Source organism: Carcharodon carcharias, chromosome 13 (genome assembly GCF_017639515.1).
Source record: "Carcharodon carcharias isolate sCarCar2 chromosome 13, sCarCar2.pri, whole genome shotgun sequence".
NCBI classification, from domain to species: Eukaryota; Metazoa; Chordata; class Chondrichthyes; order Lamniformes; family Lamnidae; genus Carcharodon; species Carcharodon carcharias.
This window is the reverse complement of record NC_054479.1, coordinates 57,537,543-57,562,470: the sequence shown is the minus strand read 5'-3', so window position 1 is coordinate 57,562,470 and position 24,928 is coordinate 57,537,543. Positions and strand designations below refer to the sequence as shown.

The 24,928-nt window shown below is 42.6% G+C and overlaps 1 protein-coding gene across 2 annotated transcripts in view; it reads left to right on the top strand.

Moving 5' to 3' along the window:
• ppm1f (protein phosphatase, Mg2+/Mn2+ dependent, 1F) overlaps window positions 1-24,928 on the top strand; it is a 101,453-nt gene that overhangs the window by 60,225 nt on the left and 16,300 nt on the right. For both annotated transcript variants that reach the window (XM_041202427.1, XM_041202426.1), the window contains exon 3: window positions 7,507-7,706. In XM_041202427.1, the coding sequence (XP_041058361.1) occupies window positions 7,507-7,706 (200 nt within the window). The remainder of the gene's footprint in view (window positions 1-7,506; window positions 7,707-24,928) is intronic.

Genomic DNA, 24,928 nt, shown 5'->3' with positions numbered 1-24,928 from the left:
GCCACAAGTGCCCGGCAGTGACCATCTCCAACAAGAGTGAATGCAACCATACCCCCTTGACATTCAATGGCATTACCATTTCTGAGTCCCCACTATCAATACCCTGGCAGTTACCATTGACCAGAAACTTAACTGGGCTGGCCATATGAGTACTTTCACAATACTGATCTACAAGAACGTGACAAGATCAAAATTCAGATTCATTAAAACAAACAGGCAAGAGCTTTATTTAATAAAAGCAGAAGACGCTGGAAAACCTCAGGCCTGACAGCATCTGTGGAAAGAGAAATAGTTAATGTTTTGAGTCCTTATGACTCTTCAGAACAGAGCTTTATTTAATCCTATAGTAACTTCATAACAGGAAACAGCAAATATTTTTTCAATTGCAAGTTTACGAAAACTGCATTGTAACTCACACTGGGTTATGTAACATCAACACAAAAGTTTGTGATGTGGAGGACACCATGCAAAAAACATGATATGAACTAAACTCTAATCATATTCCATTCTAACCCTTCTGAATGGGAATGCTATAAAAAGGATGTCCGGATACATGCCTCAAAAAAGGGAAATAAACAGCAACAACTAGGAATTCACTTTCATTTCTTGCTGATTCTGATAATGGCTGTTATGTGCTAGAACTCCAGCCATATCGACTGTTACCATGGTTTTACTAGACTTGTACCTTGCCAGCCCTTTGTGACATATCCAAAACTTTTTTTCAGGGTTATTATAGACTACACTCTGAGCACATTGTTTTCTTATCGGAATGTTTCAAATGACTTCCAATGAATTATCTTATTTGCATTGAAGTTCATTATTAAATTTCACACATTGGTGTCCATCTTTGAAAACTAGTGTTATTAACGAACATGAGAACATTGCTTCAATTTGCACAATGTTGTCTCAGTTATATCTATCATATATATTCTATCAAATGATAGTTCTAATGTCCATTGCTCCAACATTAATTTCAGGTCAATTTTAAGCTTAACCGCTAAAATCCCTCCAGCATTGAAGAAATATTTAAATAAATACTGTGGCTACATGAGCAGGTCAGAGGCTGAGAATTCTGTGGCAAGTAACTCACCAAAGCCTGTCCGCCATCTACAAGGCGGAAGTCCGGCGTGTGATAGGATATCTCCACTTGCCTGGATGAGTGCAGCTGCAACATTTGAAGCTTAATGCCATCCAGGACACAGCAGCTTGGTTGATTGGCACCCCACCCATCACCTTAAACATTCACTCCGTCCACCACTGGCAGCAGTGTGTACCATCTAAAAGATGCACTGCAGCAACTTGCCAATACTACTTTGACAGTGCCTTCCAAACCTGCGGAATCTACCATCCAGAAGGACAAAGGCATGGGAACACCAGAGCCTGCAAATTTTGCCCTGAGCTGCACTCCATCCTGACTTGGCACTCTATCGCCCTTCCTTTATCGCTGGGTCAAAAACCTGGACACCCACTTCCCCCACCCTCTGACAGCACTGTGTGTACCTAACCAGATGGCCTGCAGCTGTTCAAGAAGGTGGCTCATCATCACCTTCTTGAGGATAATTAGGAATGGGCAACAAATGCTGGCCTTGCCAAGGACGTTGACATCCTATGGAAGAATTTTTTTAAATTGCTCATGATGTTCGATTATACTGTTGGAGGGAGCGCTAGGGAGGGGAAACGATGTTTGTACTTGCTAAAAGATTTTGGAAAGTGAGAGATGTGCTTGGACTGAACAAACTAAATACTGATTTGATTTCTCGAAAATAAACATTTCTCTCCAATTTTATTATTGAATCTAAAATTATCTGTACTTTGGTTATAGATCTATAGTTAACTGAATTATATTGCCTAAAAGTTATGGCTCCTTGTTTTAAGCAACAATTATTTTTCTTGCAATATTAATCATAATTTTCCTTTATAATTACATCTGTTTTCTAATAGTTGAATGAAATACAATGTTTTGAACAAAAGAAATAGAAATGACCATTTCCCACAAAGCCTCCTTAAATACATTAAGCAGGTTATTGTTACTTTGACCAAGTGGTAGCAATCCTACCTCTTAAGTCAGAAGATTGTGGTTTCATTCTAGGGCTTGTATACATAATCTAGCCTGACACTTAAGTGCAGTCTCATTGTCAGAGATGCAGTTTTTCACATCAGGCCCTGTACAGAAACAAGAGTAGGTCATTTGGCCCCTTGAGCCAATTCTGCCATTCAGTTAGATCATGGCTGATCTAATGCTTATTCAGCAGCATATGAAAGATCAAGGAAGTGCAGAAGGTCTAGAACGAGGAACTAAAACATTCGCTGAAAATATTTTCAAAAGTATTTTGCTTCTAATTTCTTGCTGAAATTAACATGAGTTAATAACAGCACACTTTTGATCTCATGAAGGCGTCCTTGGTATGTGATTTATAATGTAATTGGTATCCAGATGTTGTATGCACTGCATGTAAGATGTTGTGTTTTATTATCTCATTGACTTGATTTAATAAAGGAATAGTAACCAGAATTTCCAAGTTTCCTCGTCCCCATTTGTATTAAAGATAAAGGATGTATGACATCCTGTAATGCATATGACAACATCCTATATAAATTCAACACACTACATTTTATCAGTACCAGAGGATCTAGGATGGCACCTGAATGGATCTTTATTAAGTATTGGAGTAATTTTATCAGTTCAACATTTACTGGTGATAGCTGTTTAATTGTCCACTTTTGAATTGGCAGGTTTTAGGAACATAGGAACGTAAGGCCATTCAGACTGTTGAGCCTGCTCCGTCATTCAACGCAGTCATGGCTGACCAAACACTTCAATGCCTTTTACCCACACTATCCCCATAACCCTTTACATTATTGTTAATCAGAAATCTATCAATCTCTATGTTAAACATTCCCAATGACTGAGCTTCCATGGCCCTCGGGTGGAGAATTCCAAAGATTTACAAACCTGCGTAAAGAAATTTCTCCTCATCTTGGTCCTAAGTGGCATCCCCTTATTTTGAAATTGTGTCCCCTGGTTGTTACTCCCCAGCCAGGGGAAACATCTTATCTGCATCCACCCTGTATATTCCTTTAAGTATTTTGTACGTTTCAGTGAGATCAGCTCTCATTCTTTGGAACTCTAGAGAATACAGACCCAGTTTCCCCAATCTCTCTTAATGAGACAATCCCACCATCCCCGGAACAAGTCTGGTGAACCTTCGTTGCACTCCCTCTATAACAATAATATCCTTTCTGAGGTAAGGGGACCAAAACTGCACACAGTACTCCAGGTGTGGCCTAACCAAGCTTCTATGCAATTGAAGCAAGACTTCATTACTCCTATACTCAAATCCTCTTGTGATAAAGGCTAACATTCCATTAGCCTTCCTAATTGCCTGCTGCACCTAGAGGCATAGAGGTCCACAGCACAGAAAAGAGACCCTTCAGCCCATGGAGCCTGTGCCAGTCAAACGAGTACCTAACTATTCCAATCTCATTTTCCAGCACTAAGCCTATAGCCTGTATGTCATGGCATCATAAGTGCCCTTCCAAATACTTCTTAAATGTTATGAGGTTTTCTGCCTCTACCATCCTTTCAGGCAGAGAGTTCCAGATTCCCACCATCCACTAGGTGAAAAATTTCTTCCTCACATCCCCTTTAAACTTCCTGCCCCTTACCTTAAATCTATGCACCCTAGTTATTGATCCCTTCACCAAGGGATGTTCCTTCTTGTCTACCCTGTTGATGTCCCTCATAATTTTATACACCTCAATCATGTCCCCCCCAACCCCCCTTTCAATCTCCTCTGCTCCAGGGAAAATAACCCTTGTTTATCCAATCTCCTCATAACTAAATATCTCCAACCCAGGTAACATCCTGGTAAATCTCTTCTGCACTCTCTCTCATGCAATCACATCCTTCCTATAATGCGGATTCCAGAACTGCACACAATACTCTAGCTGTGGCCTAACTAGGGTTTCATACAGTTCCAGCATGACCTCCTTGCTCTTATATTCAATGCCTCAGCTAATAAAGGCAAGTATCCCATATGCCATCTTAACCACCTTATCTACCTGTCCCACTACCTTAAGGGATCGGTGGACATGCATACCAAGGTTCTGATTCTCAGTACTTCCCAGGGTTCTACCATTCATCGTGTATTCCTGTGCCATGTTTGTCCTGCCCAAGTGCATCACCTCACACTTATCTGGATTAAATTCCATTTGCCACTGATCAGCCCATCTATATCCTCCTGTAATCTAAGGCTATCCTCCTCACTATTTACCATACCACCAATTTTTGTGTCATCCGTGAACTTACTGATCAACTCTCCTACATCCAAGTCTAAATCATTTAAATTTACCACAAACAGCAAGGGACCCAACACCGATCTCTGTGGAACCCCACTGGACACAGACATTCAGCCACAGAAACACCCCTCGACCATCACTCTCTGCTTCCTGCCACTCAGCCAATTCTGGATCCTATTTACCAAATTGCCCTTGATCCCATGGGCTCTCATCTTCGTTATCCGTCTCCCATGCGGGACCTTACCAGAAGCCTTGCTGAAGTCCAAGTAGACCACGTCAAATACATTGCCCTTACACACCTGGTCACCTCTTCGAAAAATTCAATCAAATTGGTCAGACATGACCTCCCCTCAACAAACCATGCTGACTGTCCTTGATTAATCCCTGCCTCTCCAAGTGTAGATTAATTCCGTCCCTCAGAATTGCTTCCAATAGTTTTCCCACTACTGAGGTTCGACTGACTGGCCTTTAGTTCCCTGGTTTATTCCTTCCTCCCTTCTTGAATAATGGTACCACATTGATTGTCCTCCAGTCCTCTGGCACTGCTCCTGTGACCAGAGAGGTATTGAAAATTATTGCCAGTGCCCCTGCTATCTTCTCCCTTGCCTCACTCAACAGCCTAGGATAGGTTTCATCCAGGCCTGGAGATTTATCTACTTTTAAGCCTACTAGACCACTTAGAACTTCCTCCCTTTCTATGCTAATTTCTTTAATTATGTCACAGTCCTTCTGCTTGATTTCCATACCCACTTCGTCCCTCTCACCTGTGATCACTGACACAAAGTCTTCTGGCTCCACGCACAAATTACCACTATGGTCCTTAATGGGCCCTACTCTTGCCCTAGTTATCCTCTTACTCTTAACGTACTTGTAAAATAACTTTGGATTTTCCTTTATTTTATCACAGAGTCACACATTGCAGAAGAGGCCCTTCGGCCCATCAAGACTGCACCGGCACATGAGAAACACCTGACCTACCTACCTAATCCCATTTACCAGTACTTGGCCCATAGCCTTGAATGTTATGACGTGCCAAATGCTCAACCAGGTACTTTTTAAAGGATGTGAGGCAACCCACCTCCTCCACCCTCCCAGGCAGTGCTTTCCAGACCATCACCACTCTCTGGGTAAAAATGTTTTTCCTCACATCCCCCCTTAACCTCCTGCCCCTCACCTTGAACTTATGTCCTCTTATGACTGACACTTCAACTAAGGGGAACAGCTGCTCCGTATCCACCCTGTCCATGCCCCTCATAATCTTGTACACCTCGATCAGGTCGCCCCTCAGTCTTCTCTGCTCCATCGAAAACAGTCTAAGACTATCCAACCTCTCTTTATAACTTAAATGTTTCATCCCAGGCAACATCCTGGTGAATCTCCTCTGCACCCCCTCCAGCGTAATCACATCCTTCCTATAATGTGACGACCAGAACTGCACACAGTACTCCAGCTGTGGCCTCACCAATGTTCTATGCAACTCCAACATGACCTCCCTACTTTTGTAATCTATGCCTCGATTGTATATGCCAATACTTTTTCATGCCCCTTTTTTGCTCCCCTAATTTCCTTTTTAAGTTCCCTCCTACACATTCTATACTCCTCTAGGCCTTCAGCTGTTTTGAATCCTTGGTATCTGCTACAAGCCTCCCTTTTACTCTTTATCCAATCCTGAATATCCCTCGACATCCAGGGTTCCCTGGATTTGTTGGTCCCACCCTTTATCTTTACTGGAATATGTTGGCCTTGTACTCTCCCTATTCCTTATTGAATGAGTCCCACTGCTCTGAAGCAGATTTATCCAAAAGTAGCTGCTCCCAGTCCACTCTGGCCAAATCGCATCCGATCTTATTAACACCGACCTTCCCTCAATTTAGAACTCTGATTTCTGGCCCATCCTTGTCCCTTTCCATAACAACCTTGAATCTAACGGAGTTATGATCACTATCTGCAAAATGCTTCCCCACTATACCTCTACCACTTGCCCTGCTTCATTCCCTAAAATAAAGTCCAGGACCACCACCTCTCTTGTAGAACCTTCTACGTCCTGGCTTAAAAAGCTCTCCTGGGTGCATTTTAAGAATTCCGCTCCTTCTAAACCTATCAAACTATGACTAACCCAATTAATATTGGGGAAGTTGAAATCCCCCACTATTACTACCCTATTATTTTTACACTTCTCTGAAATTTGCCTACATATGTGCTCTTCTATTTCTCTCTGACTGGGGGCCTATAGTACACTCCAAGCAATCTGATTGCTCCTTTTTTGTTTTTCAGTTCTACCCATGTGGCTTCATTTGAGGAGCTTTCTAAGATGTCATCCCTCCTTACTGCTGTAATTGATTCCTTGATCAATATTGCGATACCCCCTCCACTTTTACCTCCTTCCCTGTCTCACCTGAAGACCCTATATCCTGGAATATTGAGCTGCCAATCCTGGCCCCTCTCTCAACTATGTCTTTGTGACAGCAATGACATCATACTTCCATGTGTTAATTTGTGCCCTCAACTCATCTGCCTTATTCGACAATTATTATACAAACTGGCCCAAATTTAATCCACCTGCCAAGCTGGGTAATATGTGTCTGAAACATCTAAGATATCTCCTTAAATAAATCATAGAATCTTCTTAATTTTCATCTCTCGCCACATGCTTCTTTGTTTACAAACTACATATGAATTCTGCAGATAATGAATTCTGCACCTTTCAAATGGCAGTGCAACCAGGTAACGCAGTTTTAACACTTGAGCATTACTAGATTAGTTTCTAATAATTATATGTTTATTATCCAATCACAATTTGGTTTACAGACATGCATTCAAATACATGACAGCATAGAGTGAACAATAGTAACTTCTATTTAAGTTACAGCAAAACATGACATAATTCACATTCTCAGCATTATTCATTTTGAGAACGTTTTGAGGTTTTGTAATGTTCTGGCCTCTGCTTTTTTGCCTTGACTCTTGTTTACTAGGAACTTTGTGGAAGAGTGGAGGTCAGCAAGACACATAGAAAAGGTTGCTTCTAATCAGTCACAAACTTCTTAAACTCATCCTGTTAACACTTTTCTCATCATAAACCCCTTATTAAGAGGAAGTCAGTTCACTCTTCATAATTAACTTGCCTTCACTGCTTTTTATGCCTCTTCAGTTAATTAGTTGCTTATTAGATTTTATCCAATTTCATCACTGTTCCCTCTTTCATAGTGCTGGAAGGAGAACCAGTGGCCCGATCATTCTTTAACAAATTGCTGGGAGTCTGCTATGAGTGGATGAAAGAACTACAATTACTGCATCTACCAAAACAATATTTAAAAGTTTCCAGCTACGCTATCCGTAACACACGGAGAAAGATGGAGGACAGACATGTAGCACTGCCCGAGTTGAACGCTCTCTTTGGCATTAAGGTAAGTCTGCCCTGTTGAACAAGACATTTTCTTTCTGCTCTGGGAACTGTATATAAATGTCTGCTCTGGGAACTGTGTATAAATGCTGATTAGGTGAAAGTATCTAGTCTCCAACAGCGCTAAGCGTCCAGGTTGAGTGACTATGCTCTGGATTTTGCAGGTGTTTTTGACTGAACTGTCAGGATTCATCATTGCCCCTTTGAAGCTGGTAGCAATGTCGAGATTTACTGCATGGCTAGGTTAATGTGGAAATACTCAAGTTGCTTTTATCACTCGCTGCTGCACTGCAGGCTGTGCTGTAGCAGCTTTTCCAGAGCCAGCAATCATTGGAATTGGTTGATGTGATGAGAACTTCCCCCTTTCTGCTTTCTAATCGCTGTTCGAAATCCTATAAAAAGTTACACCTTTTTCAGTCAGGTGCGATTGAAGTTAGAACAGTGATCTGAGTAATAAGTATTGCTGAGCAACAGACTTGGCCCTAAAAAAAGTATTTGTGGAGTGTTGTTAAATGTTTCCAATGTGATGAATTAATAGATTTTTGAATTATTTCTTTTAAACTTACAAGTTTGTTCATGATATTTCAGCTTCTACCTTTTCCCCATGTATATGTCCCAATCTCCATTTTGTCTTGTGTATTTTTTTAAAAATGCAAAGTTATCTGATTCTTGAGTATTGCTGAAAAAAGCCATATCAAAACTTTTTGTCTCGCGCTCATCAAGGTACTTTGCAAGAACACTAATATAAGGGGAAAACAACAATTTATACTGTATGTGAAAAGAGTGTTAATTTGGTTGGCAAGTGGAATCTGGTAGAGGTGTTGCCATGGCGAATGCACCAGTGATGGTGACTGACCGTTAACTGCCAAGCATTGTTTGAAATTTAAGCAAGGTAACTTGACCCTGATTGGCCAAGACATTGTTCTGAGGAATGAGTCAGTGAGTGGCTCTCACTTATTTTATTTAGCTGAAACAGGCGCAGTGTGTATACATGTTCTTTCTGCATGTAGCTTCCAGTACACACACAAAACACTGCGAGCCTGACTGACAATCTTAAATTGGTTGTCAGCGTAAGTCTTAGCGCACTGAGGATTATTTAGCAAATGTTGTTCAATTGAGGAAACACATCTAATGTTGGGCACTGTTTTGAGTTTTGCAAGGACGGGCTGGTTGGGTGCCTTGCCAGTTGTGAAAAGTGGCTCGGAGATGCTGTTTGATAGGATCCGCCAGACTTTGAGACGTACAGCTTACATACCTAGCATTACACTGGCACTGAAATTCATACACCACATTACTCATTTGTGTGATAGGTGGAACGCCTTTTTGGCTTGACAGCAGCATCCTGTTACTGGTGAATATTACTTGTGTTGCTACTGCACAGTGAAACAGCTAGCTTCACTTGTTGCTCAAAGTTTTTTGAGATGCCTTTCCCTTCCAGGATAAACTGAGGTAGACTGGGCACTTTTCAGGGCTGAAAGTGATGGCCTTAGGCTCGTTCATGAGTTTGCGTGATATACAGTGCAAAATGATCTGATCAAGGTAGACTTTATCCTGCAGGATTCCTTTTGATGCGCCTTATTTCAGCATCAAGCTTGCATGGGTAGCAAATGGCTCGGGCCCTATTGACAAGGTTGCTGATAAGACCAATCTTTAAGCTATGGAACTGTAAGAATTCCAACGCATATATTGACCTAATGGTCTGTATCCTAGGGTCTTAGAAGAATTGGCTGCTGATATAGTAAAGGATTTGGTCATAATATTCCAAAATTCTTTAGATTCTGGAAGGGTCCCAGCCGATTGGAAAATAGCTATCATAACACCTTTATTTAAGAGAGGGAAACAAAAAGCAGGAAACTACAGGCAAGTTAACCTAACATCCGGCATAGGTAAATTGATAGAATCCATTATTGAGGCAGTTATATCTGTATACTTAGAAAATCATAATGAGATCAGGCAGATTCAACATCATTTTGTGAAAGGGTAATCATGTTTAACTACTTTATTAGAATTCTTTGAGGAAGCAGCAAGCAACATGGATAAAGGGAACCTGTAGATGTGGTGAACTTGGATTTCCAAAAGACATTTGATAAGGTGGAGTGCCACAGGATCAGTGAACATACGAACATATGAAATAGGAGCAGAAGTAGGCCATTTGGCTCCTTGAGCCTGCTGCACCATTCAATAAGATCATGGCTACTCTGTTTGTGTTTCAAATCCCACATTCCCATCTACCCCCAATAACGTTAGATTCCCTTGCGTAACAAGAATCTATGTACCTCCACCTAAAAATATTCAATGACCCCGCCTCCACTGCCTTCTGAGGCAGAAAGTTCCAAAGTCACACAACCCTCAGAAAAGATTTCTCCTCATCTCTGTCCTAAAAGAGCAACCCCTAATTTTAAAACAGTGCCCCCGAGTTCTGGACTTGCCAACAAGAGGAAACATCTTTTCCGTGTCCACCTTGTTAAGACCATTCAAGATCTTATATACTTCAATCATGTCACCTCTCTCTCTTCTAAACTCCAATCTATCCTCATAAGACAACCTGCTCTTTCCAGGTATCAATCTAGTAAACCCCCTTTGAACTGCCTCCCAATGCATTTACATTCTTCCTTAAATAAGGAGACCAAAGCTGCACACAGTATTTGAGATGTGGTCTCACCAATGCTATGTATAACTGAAGCATAACATCCTTACTTGTATGTTCAATTCCTCTCATAATAAAGGATAACATCCATTAGCCTTCTTAATTACTTGTTTACCTGCATATTAACTTTTTGTGACTCATGCATTAGAACCTAAATCCCTCTGCACCTCTGAATTCTGCAGTTGTTCTCCATTTAAGTAATACTCTGCTTTTTTATCCTTTCTGCCAAAGTCAACAACTTCACATTTTTCTACATTATTCTCCATCTGTCAGATTTTTGCCCACTCACTCAACGTATCTGTATCCATCTGCAACCTCCTTATATGCCCTTCACAACCTACTTTCCCACATATCTGTGGGTCACCTGCAAATTTAGCTACAATGCCTTTGCTCCCCTATTCTAAGTCATTGATATAAATTGTGGAAAGTGAGGCCCCAGCACACACCCCTAAGGGACTCCACTCGCCACATCCTGCCAATCAGAAAAAGACCCTTTTATGCATTCTCTGTTTTCTGCCAGCCATTCAATCTTCTATCCTTGCTAATACATTACCGCCTACACCATGAGCTTTTATTTTCTGCAATACCCTTTGTGGCACCTTTTCAAATGCCTTCTGGAAATCCAACTACAGTACATATATAGGCTCCCCTTTATCCACAGTACTCCTTCAAAGAACTCTGATTAATTGGTTAAGCTTGATTTCCCTTTCAGAAAACCATGCTGACTCTTCCTGATTACCTTGAGTTTCTCCAAGTGCCCAGCTGTAACTTCCTTAATGATTGATTCTAACACTTTCCCTATGACAGACGTCAAGCTAACTGGCCTATGGTTTCCTGTTTTCTGCCTCCCTCCCTTCTTGAATAGAGGCGTTATATTTGCTACTTTCTAGTCTGATGGAACCTTTCCAGAATCTGGCGAATTTTGGAAAACTAACACCAATGCATCTACTACCTCATTAGTCCTCTTTTAAGACCTTAGGATGAAATCCATCTAGATCCAGAGACTTGTCTACCTGCAGTTCAGTACTGTTTCCCTAGTGATTTTAATTTCACCAAGTTCCTTTCTCCCATTCACCTCCTGATTTGCAGCTATTACTGGAATGTTTTTTGTATCATCTATAGTGAACACAGAAGCAAAATATTTGTTCATTTCTTTTGCCATTTCCTTATTATCTACTATTAACTCCCCATTGTCACTCTCTAGAAGACCAGCATTCACTTTACTTTTCGTTTTTAAATATTTGTAGAACCTCTTGCTACCTGTTTTTACATTTCTAGCTCGCTTCCTCATTTCTTTCTGCTGATTAACCTTTTAGTTATTCTCTGCCGTTCTTTATAATCTGACCAATCATCTGACCTGCCACTCATCTTTGTGCAGTTGTATGCTTTTTCCTTAAGTTTGATGCTTCCTTTAACTTCTTTAGTTAACCACAGATGGTAGATCCTCCACTTTAGAATTTTTCTTCATAGTGGGAATATACTTACTCTGTGTACTCTAAAATATCACCTTAAATGTCTCCCACTGCTTCTCTATTGATCTATCCTCTAGATTGTATCCCAGTTTACTTCAGCTAGTTCAGCTTTCATGCCCACATAGTTGCCCTTATTTAAGTTTAAAATATTAGACTTAAACCCATTCTTCTTCCTTTCAAACTGCATGTAAAATTCAATCATATTGTGGTTGCTGCTACCTAAGAGTGCCTTTCCTCTAAGGTAATTAATCCTGTCATATTACACAATACCAATCCTAATGTAACCTGGTTGACCCCAGAACATGCTGCTCTAAGAAATTATCTTGAAAGCATTCTACAAGTTCCTCATCCAAGCTACTACTGCCAATCTGATTTTTCCAGTTTATATGTAGATTAAAATCACCAATGACTATTGCCGTCCCTTTATCTCACACACTCAATATTTAGAACCATAGAAATGTCATGGTGCAGAAAGAGGCCAATCAACCCATTGCATCTTCACTGGCCAAAGAAAGAAGAAAAAAACTAGCCATTCATTTTTTAATCCCACTTTACAGCACCTGGTCCATATCCTTGTAGGTTACAGCACCTCAAGTTCAGATCCAGGTATCTTTTAAATGAATTGAGCATTTCAGCCTCAACCACCAACTTAGGCAAAGAATTCCAGATGCCCTTCACCCTCTGTGTGAAAAAGTTTTTCCTCATGTCCCTTCCAATCCTTCTACCTGTTACCTTAAATCTATGCCCTCGAGTAATTGACCCCTTAGCTAGGGGAAGCAGGTCTTTCCTGCCTACCCTATCTAGGCCCCTCAAAATTTTGTGCACCTCAATTAGGTCACCCCTGAGCCTCCCCTATTCTAAGGAAAACAACCCTAGCATATCCAATCTTTTCTCATAGCTGTAATTTTTCAGCCCTGGCAACATTCTTGTAAATCTCCTCTGTATGTTCTCCAGATCAATTATGTCCTTCCTGTAATGTGGTGACCAGAACACTGTACACAATTCCAGCTGTGTCCTAACCAGCATTTTCACACAGTTCCAGCATTACATCCCTGCTTTTGTATTCTAAACCTCATCCAATAAAGGAAAACATTCCCATTACCACCTTATCAACCTGTCCTGCCACCTTCAGGGACCTGTGGACATGCACTTCAAGGTCTCTCACTTCCTCAACCCTTCTCAATATCCTCTCATTTATTGAGTATTCCCTTATTTTGTTTGCCCTCCCCAAATTCATTACCTGTCACTTTCCTGGATTGAATTCCATTTGCCACTTTTTTGCCCACTCAACCAAACCATTGATATCATTCTGAAATCAACAGCTGTCCTCTTCACTATCAACTACACGGCCAGTTTTTGTCATCTGCAAATTTCCTAATCATGCCTTCCACGTTTTAAGTTCAAACCATTAATATATACAACAAACAGCACTGAACTCTGTGGAATGCCACCAGAAAACCACTTTGTATTTGCAAAAATACCCGTAAACCATTACCCTTTGTTTCTTGTCGCTGAGCTAATTTTGATTCCAACTCACCACTTTCCCCTGTATCCCATGAGATCTCCCTTTTGCGACCATGTGGCACCTTGTCAAATGCCTTACAAAAATCAATATAGGCCACATCCACTGCACTGCTCTAATCAATCCTCCTTGTTACTTCCTCAAAAAATTCTATTAAGTTAGTAGGACACGATCTTTACCCTAACAAAACCATGCTGACTATCCCTGATCAACCTATGCCTTTCTAAGTGACGGTTTATCCTAAGTGTGTCTCAGAATTGGTTCCAATAATTTTCCCACCACCAAAATCAGACTGACCAGCCTATAATTTTCTGGCCTGTCCCTCACAGCCATTTTTTAATATTGGTACAACATTCACAGACCTCCAATCCTCTGGTGCCTTGCCTTCATCTTGTGAGGATTGGAAAATGATCCTCAGAGCATCTGCTATTTCCTCCCTGGCTTCTTTAACAACTTGGGATATAATCCATCCAGCCCTGGTGATATGTCCGCCTTCATGGATACCAGTCCCTCCAGTACTTCCTCTCTCATTATTCTTATTGTATCTATTAGTTCACATTTCTGCTCTTTAACTAGAATGTCTGCATCATCCCTCTCCTTAGTCAAGACAGAGACAAGACAAAGCACTCATTGAGAACCTTACCCACATTTTCAGCATCAACACACAAGTTGCCATGTACATCTCTGATGGGCCCTACTCTTTCCTCAGTTACCCTCTTGCTTTTAATGTACTGGTACACATCTTTGGGTTTTCTTTGATTTTACCTGCCAATATTTTATCGTATCCTCTTTGCTTTCCTAATTTCCTTTCTTACTTCACCCCTGTATTTTCTATACTTCTCTCGGCTTTCTACAGTATTAAGCCTTTTGTGACTGTCATAAGCTTTCTTTTTTTTGCTTTATCTTGCCATGTATGCTTCTGGATAACCAGGGGGCTCCAGATTTTGCAGTCCCACCCTTCTTCTTTGTGGCGACATGTCTACACTGTGCCTGTAGAATCTCACTTTTGAACACCTCCCACTGATTTGATACAATTTTCCCTTCTATTAGCTTTATCCAGTCCACTTTCGCCAGTTCACCTTTCAGCTTTGAAAAATTTGCCCTCCCCTGATTTAGAACTTTTACTCCTGTTCTAATTATACTAGATCTAACTGTATTCTGGTCACTATCTCCAAAATGGTCCCCCACTGCTACTTCACCCTCTTGCCCAGCTTCATTTCCTAAGACTAAGTATAGATTTACACCCCCTCTTGTTAGGCTTGTTACATGCTGGCTGAAAAAGTTCTCTTGAATGCAAGAATTTTGTGCCCTTCACATTGTTCGTATCCCAATTAGTATTAGGGTAATTGAAGTCTGCAACTATTACTGCCCTGTTGTTTTTGCACTCAGCAAATATGTAAGCAAATTCTCTTCTAACTTCTTCCGCTATTTCGGGGTCTATAGTACACTCCAAGCAATGTGGCTGCCCCTTTTTTATTTCTGAGCTCAACCCATATGGCCTCATTTGATTCTTAATTTAGTATACTACCCCTCCTTACAACTGTAATTGTTTTTTTAACCAATAATGCTACACTTCCACCTTTTTTAACCCTCACTGTCCTGTCTGAAAACTCTATATCCAGGGATGTCGAGCTGTCATTTTTGCCCCTCTTTAAGATAAGTTTCCATTATAGCGATGATATCATGCTGCCATGATTCTCTGTGCCCTCAGGTCATTGGCTTTATTTGCTATACTCCTTGCATTTACATATACACCTTTTTAACACTGCCAAATTCCTGTGCTGTACTACTTCTGTCTTTCAGAGTCACTCACCAATTCTCCATCTTCTGTTCCCTGCTGTGAATTTGCTCTCAGGTTCCCAGCCCCTGCCAACCTAGCTTAAGCCACCACCCCGCCCCCACCACACACACACACACACACACACACACACACACACACACACACACACACACACACCAACAACAACAGCACTGGCAAGTTTCCCTGCGAGGATATATTTATCCCAGTCCTGTTCAGATATAGGCTTGTACAAGTCCCACCTTCCTCAGAACTGGTCCCAATGCCTTCGAGATCTGATGCCCTCCCTCCCACACCGGTTTTCCAGCCACATGTTTAATTGCTCAATTTTCTTATTTCTATACTCACTAGCATGTGGGGCTAGGAGTAATCCTGAGGTTGCTGCTTTAGAAGTCCTGTTTTTCAATCTTCTTCCTAGCTCCCTGAAATGTGCTTTCAGGATCTCCCCACCTTTCCTTTCTAAGTCATTGGTACCAACATGGACCACAACCTCTGGCTGATCACCCTCCCCAGAAGAATGTCCTGTACCTGCTCTGTGACATTCTTAACCCTGGCACCAAGGAGGCAAGATATCATCCTGGAGTTACGTCCGTGGCTTCAGAAATGCCTGTATATTCTCCTAACTAACGAATCCCTTATCACTACTGCTCTTCCCTGCTTCTTCTTCCCCTGCTGTGCAGCAGAGCCAGCCGTGGTGCCACAAATCTGACTCTAACTGCACTCCTCCAAGGAACCAATTCCCTCACCAATACTCAAAATGGAAAGCTGATTGGCACGCGGGGCCCCAGGGCACTCTTTCACTACCTGCCTAGTTCTCTTGGACTATCTGGTGGTCACCCATTCCCTTTCTACCTCCGGGCTCCTAAGCTGCTGTGTGACCACCTCTCTCAGCATGCTATCCATTTCCTCTTCTATACTTTGTCCTACATTGTGGGTCCTATTAGGGACCTGTAGACCAACCCTATGAGTGACTTAAAAACAGAAAATGCTGGAAAAACTCAGCAGGTCTGGCAGCATCTGTGGAGGGAGAAACAGAGTTAATGCTTTGAGTCTGTATGACTTCTTCAGAGCTAAAGAGAAGTAGAAGTGTGATGAATTTTATACTGTTTAAGAGGAGTTGGAGCAGGAGGAGCAAAATAGAAGGTCAGGGTTAGGTGGGAGTTCAGGAGAGATTGACAAAGATGTCATGGACACAAGATGAAGGGAGTATTAATGGTAGTGTTAAACTCTAAAGATGCTGAGAGTGGCTTAAAGGTAAGATAGCAGAATGTGTTATTAGCAGAACAAGGGTCAGTGCTCTGAAAACCTGTGTGGGGGGGAGTGTGGGGAAAAAGGATAAGAAAATTATAATTAAACATAGAACAAAAATAAATAAATAAAAAGAAATACATTTTTAAAAAATTTTAAAATGGGTGAAGATGGAGGAGAGTGTTCATGGTCTGAAGTTGTTCAGCTATTTATTTATTATTTTTCTGTTTTTGTTTCCTTTTCCCCCAACCCCCCACAGGCCATTTGTCACTTTTTTGTATGTTGCGCTTTCACAGTGTTGACCTTTGTTCTGCTATTAACACATTCTGCTATTTTACCTTTATGTCAGTCTCAGCACCTTCTTTAGTCTTTAACATACCATTAACACCCCCTTTGTCTTCCGTCCATGACATATTTGTCAGATTTCTCCTGAACTCCGACCTATCCCTGGCCTTTCATTTTGTTCCACCTGCTCCACCCCCTCTTAAACAGTATAAAATACATCACATTTCTACTTCTCTTTAGCTCTGAAGAAGCATCATATGGACTTGAAACGTTAACTCTTTTTCTCTCTCCACACATGCTGCCAGACCTGCTGAGGTTTTCCAGAATTTTCTGTTTTCATTTAAGATTTCCAGCACCTGCAGTATTTTGCTTTTACCCCACGAGTGACTTCTTTCCCCTAACATTCCTCATCTCCACCCAAAACGGTTCTACTTCCTGATCTCCTGAACCAACATAATCTCTAACTATTGCACCAATACCATGCTTGATTAACAGTGTAAGCTCTTCACCTTTTACCTAGCTTCCTATTTTTGAATGTCATATACCCCACAACAGCCACGGCCCAACCCTTATCACCCTGAAGCCACATCTCTGTAATGGCTATCTAAACATATTTCCTTCAACGTGCACTATCATTCATTTACTTTGCTATGACTGCTACATGCATTCAGATACAAAGCCTTGAGTTTTGTCTTTTTATTATCTTTGTAACATTTAATTTTGACAGTTGGTATATTCTTAGGTTTTTTCTCTCTATCCCTTCTTGCCATTCTCTGACCCTCATTTCCCTTACTGTTTTGCTCTCCTGCCTTGACTCTACCCCTTGATTTGGTATATCTATCCAAGTTTGTTCCCTCACCCTCACCCCCTGCCCCCTTGTTTAGTTTAAAGCCTTGTCTATTTCCCTAGTTATGTGGCTCGCTAGAACACTGATCCCATCACAGTTCAGATGTAGACCGTCCCAAAGGTACAGCCCCCACTTTCCCCAGTACTGATGCCAGTGCCCCGCAAACTGGAACCCACTTCTCCCACACCAGTCTTTGAGCCACACCACACATTTATTTCCCTAATTTTATTTGCCCTTTGCCAATTTGCAAGCTGCTCCGGTAATACTCCAGAGATTATTACCTTTAAGGTTCTGCTTCTTAATTTGGTGCTAGGCTCTTCATACTGACTATGCAGAACCTCTTTCCTTGTCCTGCCTACGTTGTTGGTACCTACATACACCACCACAACTGTATCCTCCCCCTCCCACTGTAAGAATAGTATCAATTCCCCTCACTATACTGCTCCCTACTACTAGTGTTGGGGCCTCAGCTATTTACAATTTATACCAATGTCCTGGATGAGGGCATCGAATATGTGGTAGCTAGATTTGCTAATGACACCAAGATAGACAGGAAAGTAAGCTGCCAAGAAGAGGTAAAAAAGTCTACAAAAAATGTAGGTTGAGTGAGTGGGCAAAAATTTGGCAGATGGTGTATAATGTGGGAAAATATGAACCTGTCCACTATGGCAGGAAGAAAAGTAAAAAAGAAGTATACCGTTTAAATGGAGAGAGATTGCAGAACTTGGTGGTACAGAGATCTGGGTGTCCTGGCACATGAAGCACAAAAATTTAGCATGTAGGTACAGCAAATGATTTCGAAGATAAATTGAATTTTTGTGTTTATTGCAAGGGAAATGAAATGTAAAAATGGGGAAGTTTCACTGCAGCTGTACAGGGCCTTGGTGAGACCACATCTGCAGTCCTGTGTGCAGTTTTGGCCTCTGTATTTGAAAAAGGATAATTGCATTGGAAACAGTTCAGAAAAGGTTCACTCGACTCATTCCTTGGATGAAGGACTTTTTTAATGAAGAAAGATTGAACAGGTTGGGCCTATACCCATAGGAGTTTAAAAGATTGAGATGATATTGAAACGTACAAGATCCTGAGGGGATTTGATAGGGTGCATATTGAGAGGATGTTTCCTCTTGTTGAGAGACTAGAACTAGGGGACATTTTTTTAAAAATAAGAGATCTTCCTTTTAAGACAGATGAGGAAGGTAATTAGTCTGTGGCATTCTCTTGCCCAGAAAGCAGTGGAGGTTTTGTTAGGAACTGGATATTGTTTTAAGTAAATTATTTGTATTTGTGGGTGTTAAGAACTAGATATAGCTTAGGTTAGTTTATACTTTTTAAAAATTTGTGTTAAGGGTGAAACCTGGATTTGGTTTCATTTTAGAGTTTGTGAGATGGAGTGGGGAAGCCTCCAGGCTCCGTTTGTGTACATGCATTTTTAATAAAGTTTTAGGGCCCTTGACGTGAAGAAAATGGTTACCTAGGGGTTAGTAGTTTAGGGAAGTTAAAACAAACACACAATGTGGGAAAGAAAGCTTTCTGAATAGCTCAAGGGGAATACTAATTGTGGAAGGACTTCTAGTCAATATTATGAAATCTACTGGAAAGTTGCAACTGAACCAGCTCTAGCCTTGGTGTGGAAATAGTGGTATCTCTTCACTGGAGTGTTGGGTCTGTAAGAATATTGCTATGATAAGTGGGATAGTGTGAGTTTGAATCATTTTTCCTTTATGTTGAAATCTTTCTAACTATACTACACTAGACAAAAAGGTTGACGTTTCTTGTTCAATAAATGTTTTATCTTGTTAAAAAAAATCAAGATTCCTGTGAATCTGTTTCAGTAAGAAACAGTTCTAAAAATATCTTAAAAATCTATCAAGCCAGGTTCCATTCTGATAAGTTCTGATGAAGAGCCATATGGACTCAAAACGTCAACTGCGTTCCTCTCCACAGATGCTGTCAGACCTGCTGAGTTTTTCCAGCTATTTTTGTTTTTGTTCCATCCTGGGATCTGATTTGTCCAGTAATAACATCAGGTTGGATCATAACAGTTGGATCATTGAATTTATTCAAGGCTGAGTTAGATTTTTGATGGACAAGGAAGTTGAGCGTTATGGGGGCCAGACAGGAAGGTGGAGTTGAGACCACAACCAGATCAGCCATCATCTTGTCAAATGGCAGAGAAGGCTCAAAAGGCTGAATGGCCTACACCTCCTAAGTCCTATGTTTCAAGGGTGTGTAGCCTAGACCGGACAGAACTCTAAATATTGGATGATAGGAAAGCATCATCCAGTGCCCCACTGCATAGAAAGACCTTGGAGCAATGTTTCAGACATCAATGGAGTTAACTGTAGGTAGATTCAGCAGTAGTTCTTTATTTAGTACAAGTGTGCTTGGGGAGTGCTCTTTCAGAATGCTCTAAAAGGCAATTCAAAGTTGCAGTTTCTGTCAAATATTTATACCGTCTTTTAGGTAACTCATCTTTAACACATTGTTCTTATCTTGTAAGTCTGATTGTTACATCCCTAATTAAAAATGAGTTCACAACATAAACACAGAATGACCTATTCATTACCTCTGCAGTTCTGGAGGAATTTGTAAAACAATCACGGAATGACCTGACCGTTAGCACAAATGATGTTCGCAGTTTATTCCAAAACATAAACTTTGCTTATCTATCCTGATATTTTGCAGCTGTGCCTGGTCACCTGCATATATTGACCCCGAGGTCAAGCTATCAGTTTATTACATTTTATAACTCAGACCAGTCATCAACTTATTTTATCCTGACCCAAAGGTCACTTTCTTTAGCTTATCATGGACTGATCCATATGCTAGTCATTAACTTCCGGGTTTGGCCAAAAGGTCATACTCATTTTAGTTTTATGGCCAAGCCTGCATAATCCCATGGTGCATCCTGATATGCCTCTTCACTTTCAAAATTTGGTTGTACTTTTCAGTGCACAATCCCTTTAAACACTTTGTGCAGCCTCTCAGGCAGGTATCTATTAAGGAACAAGCCCTGCGCAGGACCTTCCAGGGCCCACACGCACTTGCAGTTTAGTGGGAAAATTGCCTTGGAGTTTTACCTTGAAGGAAAGAGCACCAGTTTATCTCATGGCGAAACTCGGGTCATAAAGCACAGGTCATAAAGTCCTTTCCGGCTTAGAAGGAAGCCTTGCCCACTGAGTCCATGCCAGCTCTCCCTGAAGAAATCTAGCCCGTCCCAATCTCCTGCTCAATCCGTGTAACCCTGCAGGTTTATTTTTTTCAAATACCCATCCAATTTCCTTTTGAAATTATTGATTGCTTCCACTTCCTCCACCCTCATGGGCAGTAAGTTCCAGGTCGTTACCACTAGCTGTGTTTAATAAGTTCTTCCTCACAATCCCCCTGCATCTGTTGCCCAAAACCTTTAATCTGTCATCTCTAGTCCTGTCAGCTAATGGGAACAGTTTTTGCTTGTCTACCTTATCCAAACCTGACATAATCTTGTACATTTCTATCAAATCTCCCTCAACCTCTTTTGTTCCAAGGAGAGCAACCTCAGCATTTACAACCTAACCTTGTAGCTAAAATCCCCCATCACTGGAACTATTCTGGTAAATCTCTTCTTCACCCTCCTAAGGACCCTCACATCTTTCCTAAAGTGTGGTGACCAGAACTGGATGTGATACTTTAGTTGGAGCCTAACCAGAGCTAATGTCCCTGCTTTTGTACTTAATACCTCTATTTATGAAGCCCAAGATCCCATATTTTTTGCTCACCATTCTCGCAAATGTCCTGCCACTTTCAGAGATCAATGCACATGCACCCCCAGGTCCCTCTGTTCCTGTACACTCTTTAGGAATGTACCACTAAATCTATATTGCCTCACCCTATTCCTTCTGTCAAAATGCATCACCTCACACTTCTGTATATTCAGTTCCATCTGCCTGCCTGCCTATTCTGATAACCTATCTATATCATGTTGCAGATGATTCATATCCTCCTCATTGTTTGCCACTCCCCCAAGTTTGCTATCATCAAATTTTGAAGTTCTACTCTGTATTCCAAGACCTAAGCCAATTCAACACTAACCTTCCTATTCCATAAGCCTCAATTTTTGTCAACCAGCCTTTTATGTAGTACTTTGAACACTTCTGAAAGTCTAAATAGAAAGCATCCATTACATTCACTTCATTAACCTTATCAGTTACCTCATCAAAAAATTTAGTTAGATTAGTCAAGTATGATCTGCTTTTTTACAATTCTGTGCTGGCTATCCTTAATTAACTCAAATCTCTCCAGGTGCCTATTGATTTTTGTTTCCCTGATTATTGTTTCTAAACCTTACCCACTGTTGATAAACTAACTGGCTGGTAGCTGCGAGAACTATGCTTACACCCATTCTTGAAGCAGAGTGTCACATTTGCCATTCTCCAGTCCTCTGGCATTCCCCGCCCCCCAAGTATCTCAGAAAGATTCTGGCAAGCCTTCCGATATCATCACCCCACTTCCTTCAGCAACCAGGGGTGCAAGCCATCTGGACCAGGTGACTTAGCTACCCTAAGGGGAGAATTTTCTCCCCGTTGGGCGGGCCGTTGGGAGCTGGTGCGGAGCCAATTGCTGCCGCCATTTTACGTGGGCAGGCCAATTAAGGCCTGCCCAGCGTGAAGCACGGCTCCCAAGGATAGCGGGATTGGGCGGGCAGTGGTGGGAGTGCAATGGTGGGTCCAATGGCGACCCGGCGGCCTGTTCAAATAGAGCGCTGGCAGCCTTACAAAGGCTGTTCATCATGGCCAGCAGAAGGACTCCCCAGAGCACTGCTGGAGAGCAGGCCAGGCAAGAGGGTAGGGCAGGGGGTCAGTGATGAGTGCCTAGCTACCCTCCTGGAGGAGGTGGCAGCACAGTGGGAGGTCCTCATTCCGAGGGACGGCAGGTGGAGGCCCTCCCCACCTGACCTGACGTCATGCGATGCACATGGGTCCAGTGCCACAAGCGATTCAAAGACCTCTTGCGCTCGGGAAGGGTGAGCACCATGTTGACAGAGGTTACTTAACGCACCAGGTAGGCTCCCCCCCCACCCCCACCCAATTGAGTGCAGTTACAGCATTTAATTCTTCACGGCATGTTTCTCGCTGGGTGAGTCAGCAGATATTGCCCATGCCTAGTTCACACTGAGAGGTAGTGCTGAGATGGATTTTGCACTCACAGCATGTGTTAGATTGACACCCAGAGTACTGTTTTGAGGGCAACCTCAAGGATCTGTACCAAGGTACAGTGCTGGAACTGCGAAACATGTCAAAGTCAGGATGCTGACATGCTGGGTGGAGAGCTTCCAGGTGGTGGGGCACCAATCCATGTGCTGCCTTTGGCATTTCACATGCTTGTGCCTCCTTGCTTTGCAAGGTTAGACCATGTGGTGCCAAATGTGATGGAGGCAGCATGTGGGCAAGGTGGGGTGTCAATCCTGGCTTCTTGGTGTGAGTGTGCGCTGCAATGTCCTACTCTGGCTGAGGGGGGGCAGGGATGCAATGGGAATCCAGGCACAGGGTGGACTAACCAATGGTCCTCTCTCCTTTCCAGGAGAAAACCGCACACAATGCCACCGAGCGGATACAGACTGGCAGAGGCGATTGATCTGGAGAGGTGCCATGCGCCCAGGTCCACCGGTGGCGGGGAGGCTGGGGTGCCACAGGGAGGTAAGATTGCCAAGCACTGAGGTCACCATGTGTGTCCCAGCAGCCATGGCACTGCTGAATGTTCAGTGATTGAAGCTTGCAACATGGGTTGACGATTGATTATGGAAGTATGATCCGGGGCACAGGCATGCACATTGACGTTGTCTCCACTTTAACTAATCAAATGTCCTTGTTCTTCCTTTCAGCATCACCGGAGCAGGACCGGGAGGAGGAGGAAGAGGGGCCACCTCTGAAACCTGAGGGCCCTGAACAATTGGACACACCAGCGTCACACCATCTTTGCCAGGCAGGCACTAGCGCAGATACTAGCACCTCGGTGGAAATTAGATCATCGGCTAGTGTCCCGGGGCACAGCAGTGAGGGCACTTCACACTCATTTGAGGTGCGGGCGGAGACAGAGAGTGCCCATGGCACCGGCAGTTGGAGGACTGCCGGGGACCAGGCACATGCTCAGCCAGTGGCTGATGATGTGCCTCTGGAGTCATCCAGCTGGCCTCGTCCTAGCAGCAGTGGATGAAAGTCAATGCATGCCTGAACAGAGCATCTGTCACCTGCTTGACGCAAGTATGGACAGCTGATCGGGAGACTCCACAAAGACCACTCACTGACCCCTGGAAAGAGCCGGAGATAGAGAAGTTGAGGGCAGCCGTGACCTTCAACACCACTGGCATGCGGTGCCCACTCATACAGTTGGCGCAGATCTCAGGGCCTATCATCTGACAAATGAGGCCACTGTCTCCCTTGAGAGATGGAGCATCCTTTGGCACTGCACCTCAGACATATTGAGGTAGCTGCTTTGCTGCCTATATACCCTGGCAGCAGGATAGTGGCGTCTTCTGTGGCCTCTTCCACCTTGGACTTCCTGTTGGCCCTGCGTCCCTTCTGTCTGCGCCTCTCCTCCTAAAGGTGGCTCCCCTGGAGGCTGAATGTGGACTCCTGGCCTCCTCCTTTCTGGCCCTCCCTTCCTCCTCAGAGGAGGTGCCTCCGGTGGAGAGCACAACTCCCATTCCCAGGCTAAGGGAAGGCTTCCTGAAATCAGCAAGGCCCCGGAAATGATGTTTACTCAGAGTCCTGACCAGAAGGCTGTTTCTCCTGTCCAAGCAGCTGTGAAGAGTTTTGAAGTATTCCTGCTCACACAGGCAAGTATCAGTAACTTTAAGCATTACATGACTGACAAATAACACTCGTGACTCCACTCACCCCTGTGGATGAGGTTTATACAAATGTGTTCTACCTGTCTGCCCCTTGCGCCCGTGCGATGACCAGAAGATTGCATGGGCCCCGAAAAATCGACATTAATTGCTGCCTCAAGGGCCTTAAGTGGCCTGTTAATTAATAGCGGATGTGCATCAAAGATCATCGTGCGCCTGCCCACCAAAATATCGTGATGGCATGCGGCGACGTCGGGATGCTTGCCTGCCATCTCCGCACGTCATTTTGCGCGTCTGCATGTGGGGCTCAGCCCTGCACGCCAACAAGAAAATTCTGGCCTAAGTATAGCAGCCTTTTCCAGTACCACCTCCCTCTTAATTTTCACCCTATCCATTGCATCTACTATCTCTGATTCTACTGATGTTTTGTTAGATACCTCCTCGGTAAACACTGATGCAAAATAAGCATTAAGTATTCTAATCTTGCCCTGCACCTTGTCCTGCATATATCACCCTCCATGCAAGTAGCATTCCAGGTAAACCCCACTAACAAATAAAAAAACTAACTTCCATTTATA